At 35.5% G+C, this 20,887-nt stretch overlaps 2 protein-coding genes across 6 annotated transcripts in view; one reads left to right on the top strand and one right to left on the bottom strand.

Annotated features, from left to right (window-relative positions):
- The first annotated feature begins 564 nt into the window (after positions 1 to 564).
- Positions 565 to 14,032, top strand: LOC106667212 (adipocyte plasma membrane-associated protein-like). Of its 2 annotated transcripts, XM_024226616.1 has the most exons (8): positions 565 to 738; positions 4,710 to 4,823; positions 6,101 to 6,306; positions 6,399 to 6,515; positions 7,605 to 7,773; positions 7,847 to 7,981; positions 13,003 to 13,264; positions 13,327 to 14,032. In XM_024226616.1, coding segments are annotated over exons 1-8 (1,224 nt in total). In that variant the 5' UTR covers positions 565 to 736; the 3' UTR covers positions 13,546 to 14,032. The 2 variants fall into 2 exon arrangements, with proteins under 2 accessions (XP_024082384.1, XP_024082385.1); XM_024226617.1 differs by lacking the exon at positions 4,710 to 4,823 and having other exon boundaries at positions 566 to 738.
- Positions 14,033 to 15,280: 1,248 nt separating this feature from the next.
- The window catches only part of LOC106667160 (neurobeachin), a 243,309-nt gene continuing 237,702 nt past the window's right edge, over positions 15,281 to 20,887 (bottom strand). For all 4 annotated transcript variants that reach the window (XM_014394896.2, XM_014394899.2, XM_014394897.2 and 1 more), the window contains 7 exons: positions 19,491 to 19,668; positions 19,088 to 19,168; positions 18,852 to 19,019; positions 18,258 to 18,521; positions 17,917 to 18,113; positions 17,695 to 17,846; positions 15,281 to 16,511 (listed from right to left, as the gene is read on the bottom strand). In XM_014394896.2, the coding sequence (XP_014250382.1) occupies positions 16,421 to 16,511; positions 17,695 to 17,846; positions 17,917 to 18,113; positions 18,258 to 18,521; positions 18,852 to 19,019; positions 19,088 to 19,168; positions 19,491 to 19,668 (1,131 nt within the window). In that variant the 3' untranslated portion in view covers positions 15,281 to 16,420. The remainder of the gene's footprint in view (positions 16,512 to 17,694; positions 17,847 to 17,916; positions 18,114 to 18,257; positions 18,522 to 18,851; positions 19,020 to 19,087; positions 19,169 to 19,490; positions 19,669 to 20,887) is intronic.

Consider the following 20,887-nt stretch of genomic DNA (forward strand, 5'->3'; position numbering starts at 1 on the left):
GATGGAGTGAGTGCGGTGTTCAATCCTTTTTTATAAAAGATAGTTCTTACTTACAGTAAGTTGTTTTCCAACAATCCGGATTTCGAGCCCTTAGCTCATCATCAGGTTGAAGGATTTCTTAGGATGCAATTGCACTTTTGCAATTCATGTCGAGACACATGGTTGTAAAATCCTGTGTGAGTAGGAACTATCTTTTTCAAAAAAGGATGCTATGATTCTAGTCAATTTTGTATCAATCAAAACTTATAACTTATAGCTTACAAAAAACCGAAACGTTACAAAGTGGCTTTACAGAAAACCAACAAAAAAAGAGATTGACTATTCAGAGATTTACTTCAAAATTTCAATTGTAAACACAAATGGAAGATTTTATCTGTTTTTTATTTAGCTCTAATCCTTTAAAACGGACCAAACATTGTTGAAAGTTAATCATTGGAGGATTGCGTAAGAGATAATTAAAAATATTAAGTGTGGCCAGTTTTTTGCTTCTCGGTGTAGTTAAATAAATAAAACCTTGGCGGTTGTTTTGTTAGTTCAATTCATTGAAATTGGAGTGCTCGAGTACACCTGAAACCTGTTGCATTATCACTTGGAAGATTATCTTAAATTGTTGCTGTGTTGTTCCTTTCTTAAGCCAGTATTCATTTTACTTCCAGTTATTCGACGTTGAAGAAAACAGAGTAAATACATTAAAAATTCATCCGGATTTTCGTTTGATTGTCTGTTTCCATTAAGGATGTAAGTAGGAAAGAAATTACTCAAGATTTTATTAATTCTATATTCACTTCTTATCATTTACTGAGAAAGTTAATAGAGGTAAAACATGAGTTAACTTAACTATGAATTTTGTTGTATGTTATTTATCATGTTATAAATATACTCAGACAACGAAAAAACGGACACTTTTGTTTGTTTATTTTCCATAACTAGGAATAAAGATTTATAGCTGACTTAGAACGAAAAACAATATTAATTTTTTTTTTTAAATCTTCATAGTGTTACTAATCCTTTTACTACCACTCTCCCCAAAGGGCGCAAACACCCCTTGGAGTTTGCGGAAGAGGCATTCACATGCTTGTAGAAAGATCATTGATCCCATTTGTAAAGTTCTAACTTCTACGCTACTAATTCGACCTTGAATCTGATAAGTTGCAATAAATGAGTGCTTATGGGGCTTAATTCTTGAGTTTGAAGATTCAGGGAGTCGCACTGGGCAGGGAAATCAAAAGACTTTTTTTAAAATTTAAATTTAAGTTTAACTAATCTAATAGTTACCACACGGATAAGTTGAGCGACAATATTGTGTGATTGTATAACTACAGGTGGAAGCTAACTTGTGTAATAATTATATAATTTTATTCATCTTATGTTAAAATTTTGTGTTTGCCTTAAATACACATACGTTCTATAAATATGTTTTATGTTTTCAGTCAATTTGGCTTCAACAAGGGTGCTTTTATTTGTTTTACTTTACCATTCCCGTTATCGTTTTCTTTTAATTTAAAAGTTTTCCGTTTTCCGATTCGTTTCCTATCACTGGGTTTTGGAAGTATCATACCCTTATTTGATTGTTCAGTATGTCTCACTTAATTGACTGGTATCTGTTTTTTATATTTTTTTAATTAATTTTTTTTTTTAAGGAAACAGCAGGGTTGTTTTATTGTGTATAGTAATGATAATTTTAAAAAGGTTCACTAATTTCGTGGTCCGCTTGACCAATTAATATACTACAATTAATTAAGGTTTTTAGTTGAGATAAAAAGGTCACGATAGCTCAGGTGGTAGAGCAGCGGTGTATCAAGCCGAAGATCGTGGGTTCAAATCCCGCTCGTGCCACTGACTTTTTTTATCTCAACTAAAAACCTTAATTAATTGTAGTATTTTAAAAAGGATTGAACACAGCACTCACTCCATCATTCACCATTTTTATGATAATTTTATCTCCCTAGTATGTGTTGAGAGTGAATGTATTTATTAGCATGTATTTGAGAGGGTTGATGGTGGAATATTGAGTCATCGGCTGTCAATTAGATTATTTATATAATAGGTACATCGAGTACTCCACAACTGGATTGAATGGTATGTAAATAGGAAAGAATGTCAGAAACAAGAAAGCTCAGCACCGAAAGTAGAAAAATTGCTTGCTTCTGCCAAAGGTGGAAACTTAAAATCAAAACAGAAGTCATCCTCTTCATCAAAAGAAGACCTCCAGTAATCGACCATGACATGGCAGCAAGAAATAGCATTCCCTGGTCAGGCTATGTAAAATATCTGGGCTTAACAATGGATAGCAGCCTGACGTTCACCAGGCATGTAGCAGATAGAATAAACCCCGATAAAACTGCTATAAGGCTGCTGTTTTCTCTATTATCACAGGACTCCATGATGAGTGCTTTTAACAAAAAGCTCCTCTTCTGCAGCATGTTAAGCCCATGCTTCTGTGCTGCGTGCCCTGCTTGGAGCATCACTTGCCGGAAAAAACTTGAACATGTTACAAGTGGTGCAAAATAAGTTTTTGAAGTTTGGTACCTCCTGCCCAAGATGGGCCAGGACCAGCCTCTGCGAGATGAATACCAGTGCCATTGAGGTAAAATCAGGTACACTATGCTTCTTCAGCAGGTATGCCCTAAGCAGAGAAATAGGAGCTATGACCTTAATAAGTGTTGGAACCACCGGCGTGTAAAAAACATTCTGCTTTGAGATTGAACTGTGATTTTTACGACATTTGTGATACTCCATTAAGTGCTTGATATCCCTATAATTTCTCGCCCGTACCTAATCTTTTATCTATTTATTAACTTACTTGGGCCCTCAAAATCTATTTTGTGAATTCTCCTGGTTAAATGAGTAGTTTTTTAAAAACTTTTTCTCACTTCTCAAAAACCTTGCTATCACTATTTACCACAATTTAAACAATCCAAAAAACTTTCTGGTTGTAGTTAAAGTGGCCCTGTCACTGTCACTCAGGAAATAATGTATTTAAAAGTGAGTGAGAGTGTGAATGGCTCATGATTTAAGAACTGATTACATTGGGTAATTATATGACTTAGCTGTTGACAGCACCCACCAGAGCCTAACCATCCAGTCAACGGACGTCTCGATCAAAGAAAATGTAGTGATAGACTGGTATAGACAATCGTTTTATTGCTCTTACTGTCATTGATAGGTAGTCATCTCTAAACAGTAATGTAAGGGTGACCTTTTAAAACATCAGCAGAAGGCTTCATGAATAGCTTAGTATCTAGTCTTCCCGCATCAGGTTCTCTACTATTGGAGAGTAGAGAAAGGCGACAATTCGCAAATCTGCAACTCACTGGGACACTTGAACAATTGGGGCTGTTCTCTTCACAGATGAGTTCCGGTTTGGTTTGTGGCAATCCGGGACCGTGTGTGGTGCAGATGTAGAGAATGCTTTGCTCCATGTGCATGCGTGAGTCACAGTCTTTTCAAAGACAGTTATAGTGTGGGGTGGAATCAGCATCTGTGCCCATTCCAAAATTATTATCTTATTATGGATCTTTGACTGCACTAATGTGCATCGAGGAAGTTCTTCTGGAAGCTGTAGTCACTCTCGCTCCATTTATTGGAGACCACTTCATGATAATGCTTGACCGCATGTAGCTTGAGTTGTACTCCATTACTCGGAAGATATAGGGAATATCACAATGAATTGGCCAGCACATTCTCCTGATATGAATCTCATAGAACACTTTTAAACTAACTTTTCCTCTCAAACCTGTCCAAGCCCCTAGACAAGCACAAGTCTCCAGGCACCTTGAACAGTCCCATATTCTCAACCCCCTCCAATCTGGCTTCCGCCAAGGTTATTCCACCCAATCAACACTAATAAAAATTACCAGTGACCTCCACTTAGCAATGGACCAACGGAAAGTTACTATACTTGTCCTTCTTGATTTTTCTAAAGCCTTCGATTCTGTCCCTCACTCTTCTCTCCTCTCTAAACTCGAATCTTTTTCCTTCTCCGCCAGCACCATCTGTTGGTTCCACTCCTACCTTACCAATCGCCACCAAGCTGTCTCCCTTCCCAATGACCTTACCTCCTCCTCCCTCCCTCTAAAATCTGGGGTGCCCCAAGGCTCTAGCATCTCTCCTATCCTTTTTTCCATTTATATCAATGATCTGCCCGACTCCATCCAGTCCTGTAACTATCACCTATATGCCGATGACTCCCAAATATACCACCCTTCCGATCTTCACTCGGCCACTCTCAAGATCCAAAAAGACCTAAACTCCATCAACGAATGNTAGGGGACACCAGTCCCAGAATAAAGTTATTTTTCTTCTTCTTCTTAAAACATGATAAAAAGTCGGGTTATACATCGTTCGCTGCCTCCAACAAACGTTGAAAGCTTCAAACCGCTCTTGTTGAAGAATGGGATTATGTTTCACAAGATGAAATTCCATTGCTTATGTACTTGGTTGGTAGATTTAAGGCAGACCTCACAAGGTCATAGCAATACATATTATTAAAAGCAAAACTAGTAATAAATTGTTAGCTAATTTTATTCGATCACTAAATGATTTTCCGATATTTTGGTGATAATTGAAATGAATAAGTTGTTACTAATATAACAATAAAAATACATATAGTTTGACATAGACAACAAAATACAAGTGTCCGATTTTTTCATCTTTGAGTGTACAATTTTTGATATTTTGCTTTTGTTTTAATATTGGTCCTTTTACAGGGCAGTGAAATTCTTTACTAATGTGATTGTGACCGCCCTTCAATGTGTGCTTATCATGATTATTATAACTTTCTTCCCTGGTCTACCACCTGATTTAAAATTCGAGGCATTCAGGTGACAACATTTTTACTTGTATTTCTTATGTCTCTCTAATAAAGCTAGTTGACAAACATAATGAGTTGGTTTTATCAATTGACAGTATTGATCAAGTTTGTAGCTTGGTCGTTTCCAGTCGTTTCAGTATGCTTACCCTCAATCAAGAGCTGAATGGGTTCAATTCCCACTGTCACCTCTGGATTTTTCTGATCCATAAGGTTTCATTAGTGGCAAATGATTGGGAATTGTCCAAGCCACTTCATTCGTACTGAACTCATCCACCCAGGTGGGTGGTCAGCAGGCATAAGTGCCATGAACCTATGTATCTTCAACTGGGTTTCCTTTTTTTTTAGCATAGGAGCATCCATCCTCATGCTATAATATCATACTAACTTCCCTTTTGGAAGGGAAATTAGTTATAGGCTGAGGATGGATATTTAGCTGCTCTGCTTAAAAAGAAAGAAACCTAGTTGAAGAAACATAGGTTCATGGCACTTCCGGCAATTCCATAAGTTGCCTGGTGAGAAACTAGGCAAGAAAGGGTATTCACACTGAGGCCGTGTCATGATGGGATCGACCTCAAGAAGTTTCAGACTAGCTTTGAGTTGATCTTGTGTGCTTAAGGCCCAACACACCAGATTAATAAAAACAGCCAGGCTGTTTGAAGCAAACTGGGATGACCGTTTTAGTATAAGCTCAATCAGGGATAAACCACATTGACCAAGTCAAACATTTTGTTTGTGTTTAGTCTACTCCAGGCACAGTCATTGCCTGGTGTTGTTTTGTGAATCCCGGTTCGCTTCAAACTTTACCAAATAAAAGTATTTTGTACTAAGCGTTTGTCCAAGCCCCCTCTATCTTTCAAAAACAACAGGCTGCTACTATATTTTAAATAAGTGTATAATGAAAAAAAAAATGGATATATAAACGGTTTTCTGATGGACAGTTTTTACAGAACTTGTTCATTTTGCTATTAAAAACATTTGCTATTATTTTAAGATGTAGTCTTATCATTTTATTCACTAATTTCGTGGTCTGCTTGACCAATAAATACATTACAATTAATTAAGGTTTTTAGTAGAGATGAAAAAAAGCTAATGGCACGAGCGGGATTCGAACCAACGATCTTCGGCTAGATACGCCGCTGCTCTACCACTTGAGCTATCGTGACCTCGATCCACTCGGACATCAACTTCTTATCTCAACCCATCGAATCCTGTTCGTGCCATTAGCTTTTTTTCATCTCAACTAAAAACCTTAATTGATTGTAACTTATCATTTTAATTGATCTTCAGTATAAATCCTCGACCATTGTATGGCGTGCTGGAAACCAATAGCAAATTGAACAACGCTGAAAGATTATTTGAAGACGAGGTTAAAGGACCGGAAGATTTGGCCATATATAAAGGGGAACTTTACATGACAACACATGGAGGTTATGTCCAAAAAATGACAAAAAATGGTGATCTTCTACCAGTCGTCAAATTTGGAAAGCCATGTGGTGAGTATTAACGTTTCAATGTTTCAAATTTAATTGTAGTACTTATCTCTCTGTCTTATAGTCTTTTAATAAATACAGGTTATTTTTTACAGAAGGCATATGGCAAGAACATATTTGCGGTCGCCCTCTAGGCATTCATATAGACTCAAATGGAATAATGCATGTGGCTGATGCTTATTATGGCATAAAGAAAGTAAACTTATCTTCTGGTAAGTTTAATGACAACAATATTTCTAATGTGATGCTTATATATTAATTTTTTAATATAGAATTTGATTAGTTAGTCCAATAATTCATTTTGATTTTTGATCAAGAGTATTTTGTTTATCTTATTTAGACTTCTCAATTAAGTCTAGGTCATTTAAGTCTCCAACACTTGCAGATGATAAGCTAAACATAACTTATTCACAAATGGAGTATTTAATTTTAGTAATGGGCTGACCGTTTACCACTAGCTTCTCATATTTTTTACTGTTTTCTTAACTTGCTAACCTCTTAACTATGCTGTTACCTCAGGCCAACTTACTAATAAAAGTTCAAGATATACATACTAAAACTTAATTATTTTCATGTCTAGGGGTTAGGGTGTCATACTCATATTTGTCACGCTAGCCATCCTAGCATATGGGTTTTTGTAAATAATGTGGAGAAAGTATTTCTAAAGTGGTTTGACCGGGTAATTGGACATAAGCCCTCCTGCATGACAGGAATTTATTAACTTGCAAGAGTTGAGGGCTTTTTAAAAATGTTTAATAGACTCCTTTATGTCAGACATGAAGCTATAAAGTCATATTTTTAATTTAGTGTTTCAACAATTTGCAATAAAAACATACTTGATTTTGATGAAAATTCATTTTATTTAATCTTTTGAACAAGTAATTAAGGATTTTAGTCGAGATAAAAAGTCAATGGCACGAGCGGGATTCGAACCCACGATCTTCGGCTAGATACGCCGCTGCTCTACCACTTGAGCTATCGTGACCTCGATCCACTCGGACACTAACTTCCTATCTCAAAGGAGGGAAAATTCAAAAGGTGGGGTTGAGATGGGAAGTTAGTGTCCGAGTGGATCGAGGTCACGATAGCTCAAGTTGTAGAGCAGCGGCGTATCTAGCCGAAGATCGTGGGTTCGAATCCATTGACTTTTTGATCTCGACTAAAAACCTTAATTAATTGTAATATATGAATTGGTCAAGCGGACCACGAAATTAGTGAACTTTTGAACAAGGATAATTTTAATAAATATTCAAATGTTATCCTTATATATCCTTCCTGTATGTTATATAGTTTATTTTTAGGAGAGGTAGAAGATTTAGTAGATGTCACAGAAAAAATTGATGGTGTGGCTCCAATGATACCAAATGCCGTGGATGTGTCAAAAACAGGTGATGTTTACTGGACAGATTCTTCCATATCACATAAATTAAACGACGGCCTTTTCACTCTACTAGGAAACGGTAATGGAAGGTGAGTCAGCAAACACTTTCAAATAACTTGTATTAATTGACTCGTACATTATTTTGTCTTCATTTTGTTTTAGGCTTTTAATGTATAATGCAAAAACGAAGAGGAGTGAAGTTCTATTAAATGGTCTTCATTTCTCTAATGGTGTACTTCTGTCAGATGATGAATCATATGTGATTGCAGCTGAAACATTTAAGTCACGTTTAATTAAGTATGAATTTATATTTACACAACTGAAATATATTAGACCTAATCAGTAAGCACGCTGGAAATCAATTTTAATTATTTTTTACTTTTTTATTTATTTAGTACATAATTACAAATTTGAGTGACAGTGGCAAGGCCACTTTAACTACAGCCAGAAAGACTTTAGATTGTTTAACTTGTGTTACTAGTTACAGTGAAGTTTTTGAGATGTGGGAAAAAGCAAAAAAAAAAAAAAAAAACATTTAGCCAGGATAATTCTCAAAATAGATTTTGAGGGCCCAAGTAAGTTAATAAATAAATAAAAACGATTATGTACATTTACAGGCCAGAAATTATAGTGATATCAAGCACTTAATGGAGTATCATAAATGTTATAAAAATCACAGCTCAGTCTTGAAGGAGGATGGTTTACACACTGATGCTTCTAGCGCTTTAAGGTCATTGGCTCCTATTACTTTGCATAGGGCATTCCTGCTGGCAGCACTATGCATTATTCAGCATCTCGTGAAGGCACTCAATCTGGTCCATCTTGGGCAGGAGGTGACAAACCTCAAAAACTTATTTTGGATCACTTGTAACATGTTGAGCTTTGTCGGGCAAGTGATGCTCCAAGCAGAGTGTACAGAAGCATGGGCTTAACAATGCTTCTGTAGAGGAGCTTTTTGTTAAAGGCACTCATCATGGAGTCTGGTGACAATAGAGGAAAGAGTAGCCTGATAGCAGTGTATCGGGGTTTATTCTATCTGCTACATGCCTGGTGAACGCCAGACTGCTTCCATTGTTAAGCCCAGATATTTGACATAGCCTGACCAGGGAATGCTATTTCTTGCTGCCATGTCATGGTCGATTACTGGAGGTCTTCTTTTGGTGAAGAGGATGGCTTCTGTTTTGGTGGAATTGTTTTTAAGTTTCCATCTTTTTCCAATTTCAGTAGTGGCGCTTCTTGTTACTGTGTTTGGCCTCCATGAAGATATTAATAGGGCATGAAGTATAACAAACTGAATAGGGCCTAGGATTATCCTTGTGAGACTCCAGTCACGATTTTATAAGGAGTTGAGAGGGACTTGTTATGCGATACTCTGAACATTCTCTTTTTTAAGTACGAGTATATGGAACAAGCGAAGTTATATTTTATGAGCCTGTAGGTGCCAGACTATATCAAAAGCCTTTTCAAGATCTAACAGGGCCATCCCAGTGTGCATCTTTTTGTTGAAGCTACCTGTTATTATATCAACTACTCAAGTAAGATGGCCCACAGTTGGGACAGAAACCAAATTGTTCCTCCTTCGTTATACCAGACTTTGCAATGTGATCTTCCAGGCGGGATAGGAGTAGTCATTCGAATATTTTGCTTATATTAGTCAGAGCCTTGAGGGGGTGCCATGTGGTTTCCTAGCTTTCACTAGGAAAATGACTTTAGATATCTTCCAGCAGGTGGGAAAGTGTCCGAGTATAAACATTTGATTAAAAATGCATGCTAGGAGAAGTAAATGAGCTTGAGTAGAATGTTGGGCACTCCGTCATGGCCTGGAGCCTTTTTCATCTCCCTTTTGTGACCCAGGCTATTTCATTAGGCGAGGTGAGGAGGCAGTTCTCAGCCCTGGCTGAGGCATTTTTGATGTACTGGCTAACTACTCTGCTCATGTTGGTCATGGGACGTCGAGCCAAAGCTTAACATGGTTTCATGTATCGATTTAAAGTAACTGCACATTGCTTCGACTTTTTCTGCATCTGTTGTGCTGGTGTTTACACACTTACACACAACACCCTTACCTGATGCTACGCCATGCGACGCTACCTGACGCCTTGCCACATTTTGGTGGGGTGTGCACATCTATCCGATGTAAGTACATGTCGCGTAGAGTCCACAGCGTTTATCACAATAATCACTATCACAATCACAACGCATCTTTTGTTCTTAATGCACTATTTTGAGCAAAACTTTGTAATAAATTGTTAGTTAAATTTTATGAGCACAACCATGTAATAAATTGTTAGTTAAATTTTATGAGCACAACCATGTAATAAATTGTTAGTTAAATTTTATGAGCACAACCATCTAATAAATTGTTCCAATTTTAGTATATGTACCGCCGAAGCGAGTACAATAAATTGTTAGTTAAATTCATTATATCAAAAAATCGTATTCCAGTGTTTTGATTAATACAATTAATTAAGGTTTTTAGTTGAGATAAAAAAGTCAATGGCACGAGCGAGATTCGAACCCACGATCCTCGGCTTGATACGCTGCTGCTCTACCACTTGAGCTATCATGACCTCGATCCACTCGGACACCAACCTCCCATCTCAACCACACCTTTTGAAATTTCCCTCCTTTTTGCCATTTTTCACTAAAGCTCTCTGTGGCCATTTCATTTGTCGCCGAAAATCAAATTGATTACACGACATTTGAATAAAAATATGAGTGTCCTGTTCTTTTGTCTTCGACTGTACTCGATGCGACCCGATAAAATCTGGACAGTGGGGATCGCAGAGCGTCGGGTAGATGTGCACGGGGGTAATGCAACCTTATGGAAAATCGGAGTTTGGATTTCCGTCGGGTAGCATCGGATAGATGTGCACGGGGGTAATGCAACCTTATGGAAAATCGGAGTTTGGATTTGTGTCGGGTAGCATCACATGGCGTAGCATCGGGTAGGTGTGTTCCTGGCTTAATCTCCTTTTGGGCTTTGAAGTGTTTTACAGCTTCCCATAGGGAGCTTCTGGTTTCTTTCCTCAAGCTTGGAGCCAGATAGCTTATAACAAGCAATGATGGCAATTATGTGTGTGCATTTTTTTGGTGGGTGGAGGGGGGTTAGAGTGAAAAAAGGACCAATCTATGAGCTGAGAGTATCACACTAACCACTCAGGAGAAGTTACAAATTTTGTTAATTGATGTGGAATTATTGATTGGAGGTCTTTGCTTGATTTGGTGGAGGGTGTTGGCAGCGGTGTATAAAGGACAATCAATTATGATGCAGATATATACTGATAGGCATTATTCTTATTAATTATTGATTAGTTATCTAAACTAGATATTTAAATTCAATGTTGAGAAAACAGAGATGAAATAATAATATATTGATAGGAAATATACAGAATGGACAGAGTGTAAGAGTTCTTTAAAAACTATGGGTGAGTCGAGTGAGGCCGGGTTAGAAGGGTTTCTTCTTTTTGTGGAGGTCTGGAAGAGGATTTCCATTTGGTTTACATTAAAATAAGTATGTGTGGTGTTTAGTGACCGTTAATCGATATTTATTTAGAAATCGTGAGATGCGGTCTGGTGTGATGTAGGTTTCAGAAAAACATTTTCTTTATCATGCCAACGTTTCGATCTTTATTGAGATCATCTTCAAGGCCTGGGATTTACAAACATTGTTTACATATAACAATTATATTTTGGATGTGGAAAAGTGAATTTATACAATGCAATATATATATATATATATATTTTTTTTAATATATTCAATCAAAGTATTTCTACTCACTCAAAGTGTTTGTCTTCTGTGTAATTGTGCCATTCTTGCGTGTCGTGTCGAGAGTGCCAGTGAGATTTTGCTATTTTGTTTTTATATACGTTGGATTTTGGGGGGGTGGGGAAGGATGTCGGTATAGAAAAGACATTTTAGTATAAGGCGTCGTCTTCTTTGAGGTGAAAAGAGCCGACGAAGGGAAAAAATGTGTTGGTATTTGTTCGGCCAGATTATCCTTTCAGGATTATATAGAAAGGGAAAAATAGGAAAAGGAAAGCTCAATTGTTGGGAAATTAGACTATGTGAAAAATATTTGATGTGTGGAATGTAATGTGATGATATAGGTACGTTATCTGTATTGAATTTGATTAATGATATTGGCGACTGAGTTTACGTGTATCTGTTCTGTAATTGATGCTGTGTTTATCTCTGTTGATATAAACCATTTCTAAGAAATTACGTTTATGTTTGTTTTGTTCTGTGTGTAATACTTTTGGATTTTTGAAGTCGAAATTGTGTTTCATAGATATGTTGCTTTACTCTCTTGTCCAGATATTGGGATGTAAGACCGATGTAAGTTGCCGGACAGTTGATCTTGTAGATTACGTCAGATTTATTTGCTATTGGTGTGGGATCTTTAATTTTGGAAAAAAGTGTTTGAATTGTTTTATAATTTTTGAAAGCTATTTTGAAGTTATCGGACAAGAGAAATGTGTTTAATTTATGTGATAGGCCTTGGATAAATGGTATGGAAATGTATGCCGGTTTGTTTGTATTCGATAGACTTAATGTAGTATTATTAGTAATAGTGGATGGTGTTAGTGTTGAGTTGTAATTGTTGATTATTCTGTTAATTATGTGTTTAGGGTAGAGATTGTTATGGAGGATTTGTTTGTATATTTTTATGTTTTTGTGGTCGAAGGATTCATGGCTTAAGGTAATCATCCTGTGAAGTAACCCTTTGGCCGTGTTTATTATTGTATGAAGAGGATGGTGAGATGTAAAGTTGAGATAGCGATCTGTGTTTATTGGTTTTTGATGCCAATCTGTGATTATACAAAAATGTCTTTTCTATACCGACATCCTTCCCCACCCCTTCAAAATCCAACGTATATAAACATAAAACAGCAAAATCTCACTGGCACTCTCGGCACGACACGCAAGAATGGCACAATTACACAGAAGACAAACACTTTGAGTGAGTAGAAATACTTTGATTGAATATATAAAAAATATATTTTGCATTGTATAAATTCACTTTTCCACTTCCAAAATGTAATTGTTATATGTAAACAATGTTTGTAAATCCCAGGCCCTGAAGATGATCTCAATAAAGATTGAAGCGTTGGATAAAGAAAATGTTTTTCTGAAACCTACATCACACCAGACCGCATCTCATGATTTCTAAATAAATAAAATAAGTATGTTGCAATTAATTTAACGATAAAACTACTAGTGTCTTGTTTTTTGTCTTTAAGTGTTTTTATTCACAACATTTCCTTTAATTAGATTCACTCCAGATTCAATTTTTTTAATACAATTACTTTTTTAGATATTACATTAAAGGTCCACAAAAAGGAACTTCAGATGTTTTTATTGACGATTTGCCTGGGTTTCCTGATAATTTAAAAAGAGATGCAAACGGCAATTGTGTTGTGTCATTAATTTTACCTACAAATTTATTTTATGAGTACATTGTCGAAATTCCTCTTTTGAGGAAATTTATTGCTAGAACATTGGCATTGAAACAGATGTTGGTCAAAACCGTTTCAAATATATACCAGCATGTTTTGCTGGATAAATTGGCCCATTGGGTAAGTTTATATTTCGTATATTGGAATAAGGCAATTGTGGATTTTATTATTTTTATTTTTAGATTGGACATTTTGAAATGCTGCGTATTACATCTGCGCCAAGAATGACTGTCATAGTGCTGAATAAAAATGGAGATATAATCGAGAGCTTACATGCGACTGATGGGAAAGTCGCATACCTAAGTTCCCTCGTTCAATTTAACGGTTTCTATTATTTAGGATCTCCTTATAATTCGTATCTCGGTAGAGTCAAAATTCAAAAAGACAAAGTAAAGGTTTAAGTGATAAAATTTTTAAAAAATTGTTGAAAATTAGGCTGTGTTTGAAAAAAATAGATATATTTTTTAATAATATTTTTCTATTCATATTGTGACAGCTACACCTTACTTATATTTTATCTATAAAATGGCCACTATTTTGTTTTGAATGAATAGACTTGTATCAGTTTAATAGGTAAAACAGTGTAGCCCAACAAAATATATTTTAAAAAATTACAGTTTTACAACTATAATTATTTTATTGCTGGATTGTAAACAATTGGCCGGACCTATAGGTATCTGTGAGTCTATCGGACTATCAGAGTATTACATCATACATTTTTTATCGATTTGGGCTAATTGTGTGCATACATTTTTTAGAACATCACTGCTTACATTATGATAAAATTGCACTTAGAATTGCCTTTTGAATTTCTGTACCATGCCCTGTAATAAATGCATTTATGATACTTGCATGCAATAAATTAACTATTAAAGTTGAAATATTCTGCCCACTTGTTTCCTTATACAATTTGACAGACAAATCATAGATTTTGGACTTGGAAATAATGATCCTGTATTTATTTCATTTGACCAATGTTTGAAGAGTTTGACTGAATAATGGCCTGTTTTGATTTTATTATTTAATTATTATTTTTTAATGTGAAAATGAGTTCTCTGAGGCAAGACCTACCTATCTAGGCTGGTGTCCCACAAGAGAGCATTTTTGGTCCCATTCTATTTACTGTTTTTACTGCTGACCTGTTGATATCCCGAAAACCATCCTTAAGGGCGGGGCCTGTACACGATCCAGCAGGCATGTCAGTTACTCCTGTTGGTCAGTTGAATTGAAGGGGCCATGCATGTTCTGGTCAGCCTGTCAGTTCAAACATAACCAAGGTTGGTCTCCGCACAGCTGATGTCGACAGCTAGGTCAATTCATCACACAATGAACACTATTCCTAAATTCACTAATTTCGTTGTCCGCTTGACCAATTATATATTACAATTAATTAAGGTTTTTAGTCGAGATAAAAAAGTCAATGGCACGAGCGGGATTCGAACCCACGATCTTCAGCTTGATATGCCGCTGCTCTACCACTTGAGCTATTGTGACCTCGATCCACTCGGACATCAACTTCCCATCTCAACCCCACCTTTTGAGTTTTCTCTCCTTTTTGCCATTGACTTTTTTATCCTAACTAAAAACCTTAATTAATTGTAATATATGTAGTACTTTATAAGACGTCTTGTCTTGTATTTCTTTGTATATATTGAAAGTGAATATATTTATTGTTTAGAGTGAGAGTTAAGGCCGATGGTGGAATATTGAGTCATTAACCCTCAAAGAGTAGGTGCAAAACATGTAAAGAGAGTGATGGAGGACTATCAAGCACTCCACCACCCTGAGTGAATGATATGTAATTAGGAAAGAATGTATTTCAGAGTGAGTGGGTTTGAAAGGGACTGATTGCGTTGGGGACTTTATGGCCCAGGTGTTGATAGCACTTAGGTTATAAGACCTAGGTCTGACCCTGGACTGCCAACAGCCAGGGGTGGGTAATTCTCGAGTCCTGCTGGCAATTTATTGTAAATTACTCAAAACCTGGAATTACCCGCAAGTCGACGAGAAGTGTGTGTATATATATAAATGTATAAATCAGTAAAATGTAAATATCGAGATTTATTGGTTATGGTATTTTTGACAGGCAGTTGTACTTATGTTTACACGACATAAAGAGGAATTAATAAAAACAAATTTGTGTGGAATATGTGTATTTTAAAATGTTGCAACAACAAAAGAAATGCATTATTCCCCTTAATAATAATGCAACCGATTTCAAAGTTTAAATCCTTTTTATTCTATTAAATTTTAAAATATTATCAAACATTATGTCTTCGCAAAATATCACAATTTCTAGATTGTTCAACCTGGAGATTATACAAGTGTGATTTATATTTACATACATCTGGTATCAGGATAAATCTTAGTTACTGTATTGTACAATTCATTTGGAGGGATCGAGAATATACAAAGGCCAGTTTGAAACCTACTTAACAAATAGTGATCTAAAACTTTGGCACAGATATTTTGACGTTATTCCGTCTTCTCATCATTCTTACATTTTTTTTTTTTGAGAAATTAAATCTATTTCTAGCTTAATTATTTATAGTTTTAATCAATTCACTTGACAATTGTAAACTATTCTTTCTTTTTTTTTTGCACAAAATTGTTTTATACTTTCCAGTTATACAGGTTTTTTCTTTTGGGTTGTGAGACATAGTGTACGTTGTGCTAAACAATCAAGTTAAATAATATTAATTTTGACACTCAATGATATTGATACGTCGTATTTAGACGTAACAGCATATCATTAATATACTATATTTTACAAAAAAATAATATGACCTCCATGGAATTGCTTTTACAGCTTAACCATCAACCCAATATGTCACTAGTAATAAATGCTAGCAGCACTGTAAGAAATTGCTTAAGGGTTTGAATAATTTCATATTTTTAGACACACTACAAGTAAATAAACACGAACAATAAAAAGATTTAAAGTCATTTATGTTAAACTCATTTATCCTTTTCCTTTTTTTAATCTTTAAGGATTTTAAAAGAGCAATATTTTTATTTCTCAATTTTAAAACAATAAATAAATTTAAAAACCAATTATTTCATTACAATTTGCATTAATACTAACACACCTACAATTAACATATTATTTAGTTTAAATACGCTCTGACATTATATAATAAATTAATAAGTAGCCAGTAAAACAAGAAAACAGTAGTTGTTTTTTTTTTTAATTTAATAATTACTAATTTAATCTGCATTTTAAAGTCAATAAGTACATTTGCAATGGAAAATTCTTTTAAGAAGTTGGAGCCTTGACTAATATCTTTGTTGAAACTCATGATGCCACCTGTTGAAGTCAATGTGAAACATCACAATTGAGCCTGCAGCTAGTCCGGCAAGTAGGAACCTGACAATTAATAAAGCAATATTAATCAAACAAATTTATATGAGGCTAATGCTAACGCTAACTCAGCATCTTCCATTACAACTTTTTGTCTTTACAACGACTTCGGTAATTATGAAAAAGTAGGAAAAGGTCTGTAAAAATTGTTCATACATACATTGGCCCAAATGGTTTTTATGGTATGAGTAAGAAGAACTGATGTGTTTAGATTAGAGGTAGGGATTTAAGATGTGTTACGTTAAATTTAGCTAGTTAGAAATTAAGCTTAGGTTAGAATTAAGAAAATTTAGAATTGGAGACGGTTAGTTAGGTTAGTTTAAGTTAGAACAGGTTAGGTTAGAGTTAGGGAAGTTTAGAATTAGGGGCAGGGTATGTTAGAGTTAGGGACAGGTCAGGGTACGTTAAGTTTAAGACGTGTTACATTCAATTTAGCTAGTTAGAATTTAGCTTAGGTTAGAATTAAGAAAATTTAGAATTGGAGACAGGTTAGTTAAGTTAAGGATGTGTTAGGTTAGTTTAAGTTAGAACAGGCTAGGTTAGAGTTAGGGAAGTTTAGAATTAGGGGCAGGGTAGGTTAGAGTTTGGGACAGGTTAGGTTAAAACAAAGTTATGAAAGTTTACAGTTTGGGATGGGTTAGGATAGAATTAGGAAAATAATGCACCAGACACTGGGAACATGTGCCAGGCCATTTCTTTAGAGATCGTGGCATGGTTCATCCTCTAATATTATTTTCTATGGCAACGAACCAAAGAAACACACTTGCAAAAACCAAAGAGAAAGGGACTAATCAATCCAAAGATACTAAAAATCCTAACAGGTACTTTTACAAGACACTTCAATGAAGTACCACATTAAAAAAATTCTAGTCTCTAACAGATGACTAATGCATACTATGTCTAAAGGAAACAATTAATTACGACAGACCATGTAAGGAAAAAGCCTGTCCTGTCCACAGTCTTACTATAATTTTTGTTGTAACACACGTTAGTAGTTCTGTGATGATTCTTTAATGAACTATTTACCTGAAAATCGAACCCACGATTGCAGGTTCTACTAGTCGTATATCACAGGCATTAACTGGGATGTCTTTCTCCCAGTCTGCCCTAATTCCTTATCAAATTTGCATTACTGGGAACTTATGCTATTGAGCTGGTCTGTTAAAGTAAATGTTAGTTTTATACTTACTTCTGATCATGTGTCAAAGCAAGAGAACGAACTGTGCTATCGCACGCTGGGAACGCATATAGCAGAGTAAGATTAAATGTCCTCCATACTTCTACGACACCTTTGTCGCCACCAGTCATCAAATATTCACCATCTCTGCTCAACAATAAACACTGAAAAAAAATGAACAATATGAAACTAGTCCAATTAAATAAATACGAAAACAAAATAATGGAAATGTACCTGAAGATTATCATCATGCATTTCGTATTTTAGCCTTTTCCCATTGCTTGTAAATGCAGCAATGTTACCTTTTTCATAGTTTACTACGATTACACCTTCTCGGGCCATAGTTATACTTTCAGGGCTGACAAAGCCTTCAGGCGCATCAAAACATCTCAACAAATCACCAAAAGTTGTATGGACTAAAACTGGTCCATCTAAAAAATAAATATACATACAATTACTGATATTGAATTGGCATGACAATTAATTCTTAATAAATAAATAAAAGTCACTATGTAAATAAAGAATAAGTTGTGTACAAAAGGTAGAATACATGAGAATAATCTTTCTAAACTTACTAACTGACGCAGATACGACAAGCCCCAGTTCGGCAGAAATGACAACAGCTGTCACCGGTTGTTCATGGCCAGTAAGTGTCGCTCGTGGTGTTGGTATATCACCTTCACCAACTATGGTTTGAGATCTTGCATTCCAATGCCACAGAAGGACAGTACAGTCGGCAGAACCAGATGCGATGTAACAATCTGATGTTATATTGCACTCAGATCTTGACAAGCATGTGACAACTCCATAATGGCCAAAAACAATTTGAACAATTTTGGCTAAAACAAAAATTCCAAGAATTGTTAATACTTAATGTTTTGGTTCCAAATAAATGCACATTTAGTTAATTATTTAAATTGTCTTTAATTGTCCTGGTGGGCCTATTCTGACTTTTTCTTATTTTTTAAGATTTGCTTTGGCTTTTTTGCTTTTCTCAGTGGTTGATCTGTGTTAAATATCACACAAACGGATGAAGATGGTGAAACGCCAGTTACAGACCACCAGGATATCAGACAAGATCAAGTTAGGCTAAAATATTTCTAAAGTAATAAATTATGAGTAAAACTGCAAACTTTTTGTACATATTACTTAAATCGGGTAAGATTTACCTGTTTCTGTTGAAAACACTCTGAAGCTGTTATCCCAAAAACCGCACGCGACTAAGAAACGGCTGTCCACAGTGGTAACGAAGCAATTCGACCTGATCTTGAGTTTTTGGCTGAAGTTGTCCCCCAAATGGCGCCGCATGGCCATGTTAACATTGCTCGCATTTTGAACTATGCAAAAATCAATATTTATGGATTTATAAGTTAAAAACAGGGTTTTGATAAATCTTTACACGTACATAACAAAGGGTCCATTGACAGTGGTAAATTAGATGCTTGGTTTTGGGGGGCTTCAGCATAACTTGGCGGTTGAACAGAGGCTACAAATCAAACAGACAGTATTATAAATTAATTACTTTAATAAATAAATAATCAAACAGTTATATACTTATACAACTATCATATTAGGAGTTTACCAATAAAGAAAAGAGGAAATGGATCTTTTTGTCAAACTGACATTGAATTGTTTAGTCAGTGAGGACCTAGAATGATCAATCATCAGATCCTCACTGAAGATGGTACAAAGCTAGATGGACCCAGTAAAAGTTTTAAAAAAATTATGACAGTGAAGAATAATTAATTGCGTTTTGATTCAACAAATTATCATAGATCATGAAAAATAATTGGAAAATTTTTACTTACCAACATAGTTAGAGTTCCATCTGTTGACTGCAAATTGGTAGTTGGCGGTCACAGTGACAACTGATGGAAGTGGTAACTGAGGATAAGTGTTTGCTGAGATATGACAAATTGCAGAATTGGATGGGAATTTCATTGTCATACAAACATCATCTGGCACAGCCGAAAACATCATCGGGCTCTAAAATGCGCAATAAAAACATGTCAATATTTTAAATAAGATTTTTGAACTTAACATTGTAGAAAAATAAGTCCCTAAAAATTTATTGATTATCAAACCGCTAATTGCCCAAATGTTTCTAGGATGTGGTAGGACTTCCCAACCAACTTCATTATCTTTCTGTTTACAACAGCAGTTTGTTTCTGGGCCATGGCAAGAGATACTACAGTTAAGTTGAGTAGATTTCTGTTGTGATGTTTGGCCACACAGCAAGAGTTTTTAGTACTCAATGCCTGCTATAATCCACCAAACACAAAGCATCACCTTTTTTTATTGGTGAATATTTGGTGAAAGCCAAAGGTGTGACCTGGTGTTACTGTACAGGATCATTTTTCCTCGTGTGTGATAATATGGTTAAAAAAGTCTATTTTGTGCCATGAAAGCAATTAAGGTAAGTGCTTAGACACTAAAGCTTGTTGTCATAAGTATGTATGCAGATAAATAAATACCACAATAGACTATGAATGAAGACATCCTCTTAGCGGATGAGAAAAATAGTACATTACAGTTACATTTAACCTTTAAAAAAAGCTAGGATTTTAGGTAAATATGGTGGCAGCAGTTGGTTTCAACAGTACTGTATAGTTCTTATGGCACATTCTAGTCATTGTTTTTTACCGATGCCTTCTGGATCGACATATCTTCTAGTTCTCACCAAAGGTCTAGCTGTTGTTTTTCACCGGTGTCATCTAGATCAACATGTTTTCTAGATCTCACAACAGATTGTAGCTGTTGTTTTTCACCGGTGTCATCTAGATCAACATGTTTTCTAGATCTCACAACAGATTCTAGCTGTTGTTTTTCACCGGTGTCATCTAGATCAACATTGTCTTCTAGATCTCACAACAGATTCTAGCTGTTGTTTTTCACCGGTATCACCTAGATCAACACGTCTTATAGATCTCACAACAGATTTTAGCTGTTGTTTTTCACCGGTGTCATCTAGATCAACATGTCTTCTAGATCTCACAACAGATTCTAGCTGTTGTTTTTCACCGGTGTCATCTAGATCAACATGTCTTCTAGATCTCACAAAAGATTCTAGTTGGTGTTTTTCACCGGTGCCATCTGGATTGACATCTCTTCACAACAGATTAAAATAGCTGTTGATTTTCATGTGTTTTGGGTGAAAATATACTTAGACTTTGAACAGGATCACTTTTGGATGTCTGGAATATGC

The sequence above is a fragment of the Cimex lectularius genome, unplaced genomic scaffold (assembly GCF_000648675.2).
Source record: "Cimex lectularius strain Harlan isolate CLEC.00 unplaced genomic scaffold, Clec_2.1 scaffold118, whole genome shotgun sequence".
Lineage (NCBI taxonomy): Eukaryota > Metazoa > Arthropoda > Insecta > Hemiptera > Cimicidae > Cimex > Cimex lectularius.

Coding starts and splice junctions, on each gene's coding strand:
- LOC106667212 (XM_024226616.1), top strand. Junction 6,516..7,604: donor GAAAGTAAACTTATCTTCTG/GTAAGTTTAATG, acceptor GTTTATTTTTAG/GAGAGGTAGAAGATTTAGTA. Junction 13,265..13,326: donor TGGATAAATTGGCCCATTGG/GTAAGTTTATAT, acceptor TTTTATTTTTAG/ATTGGACATTTTGAAATGCT.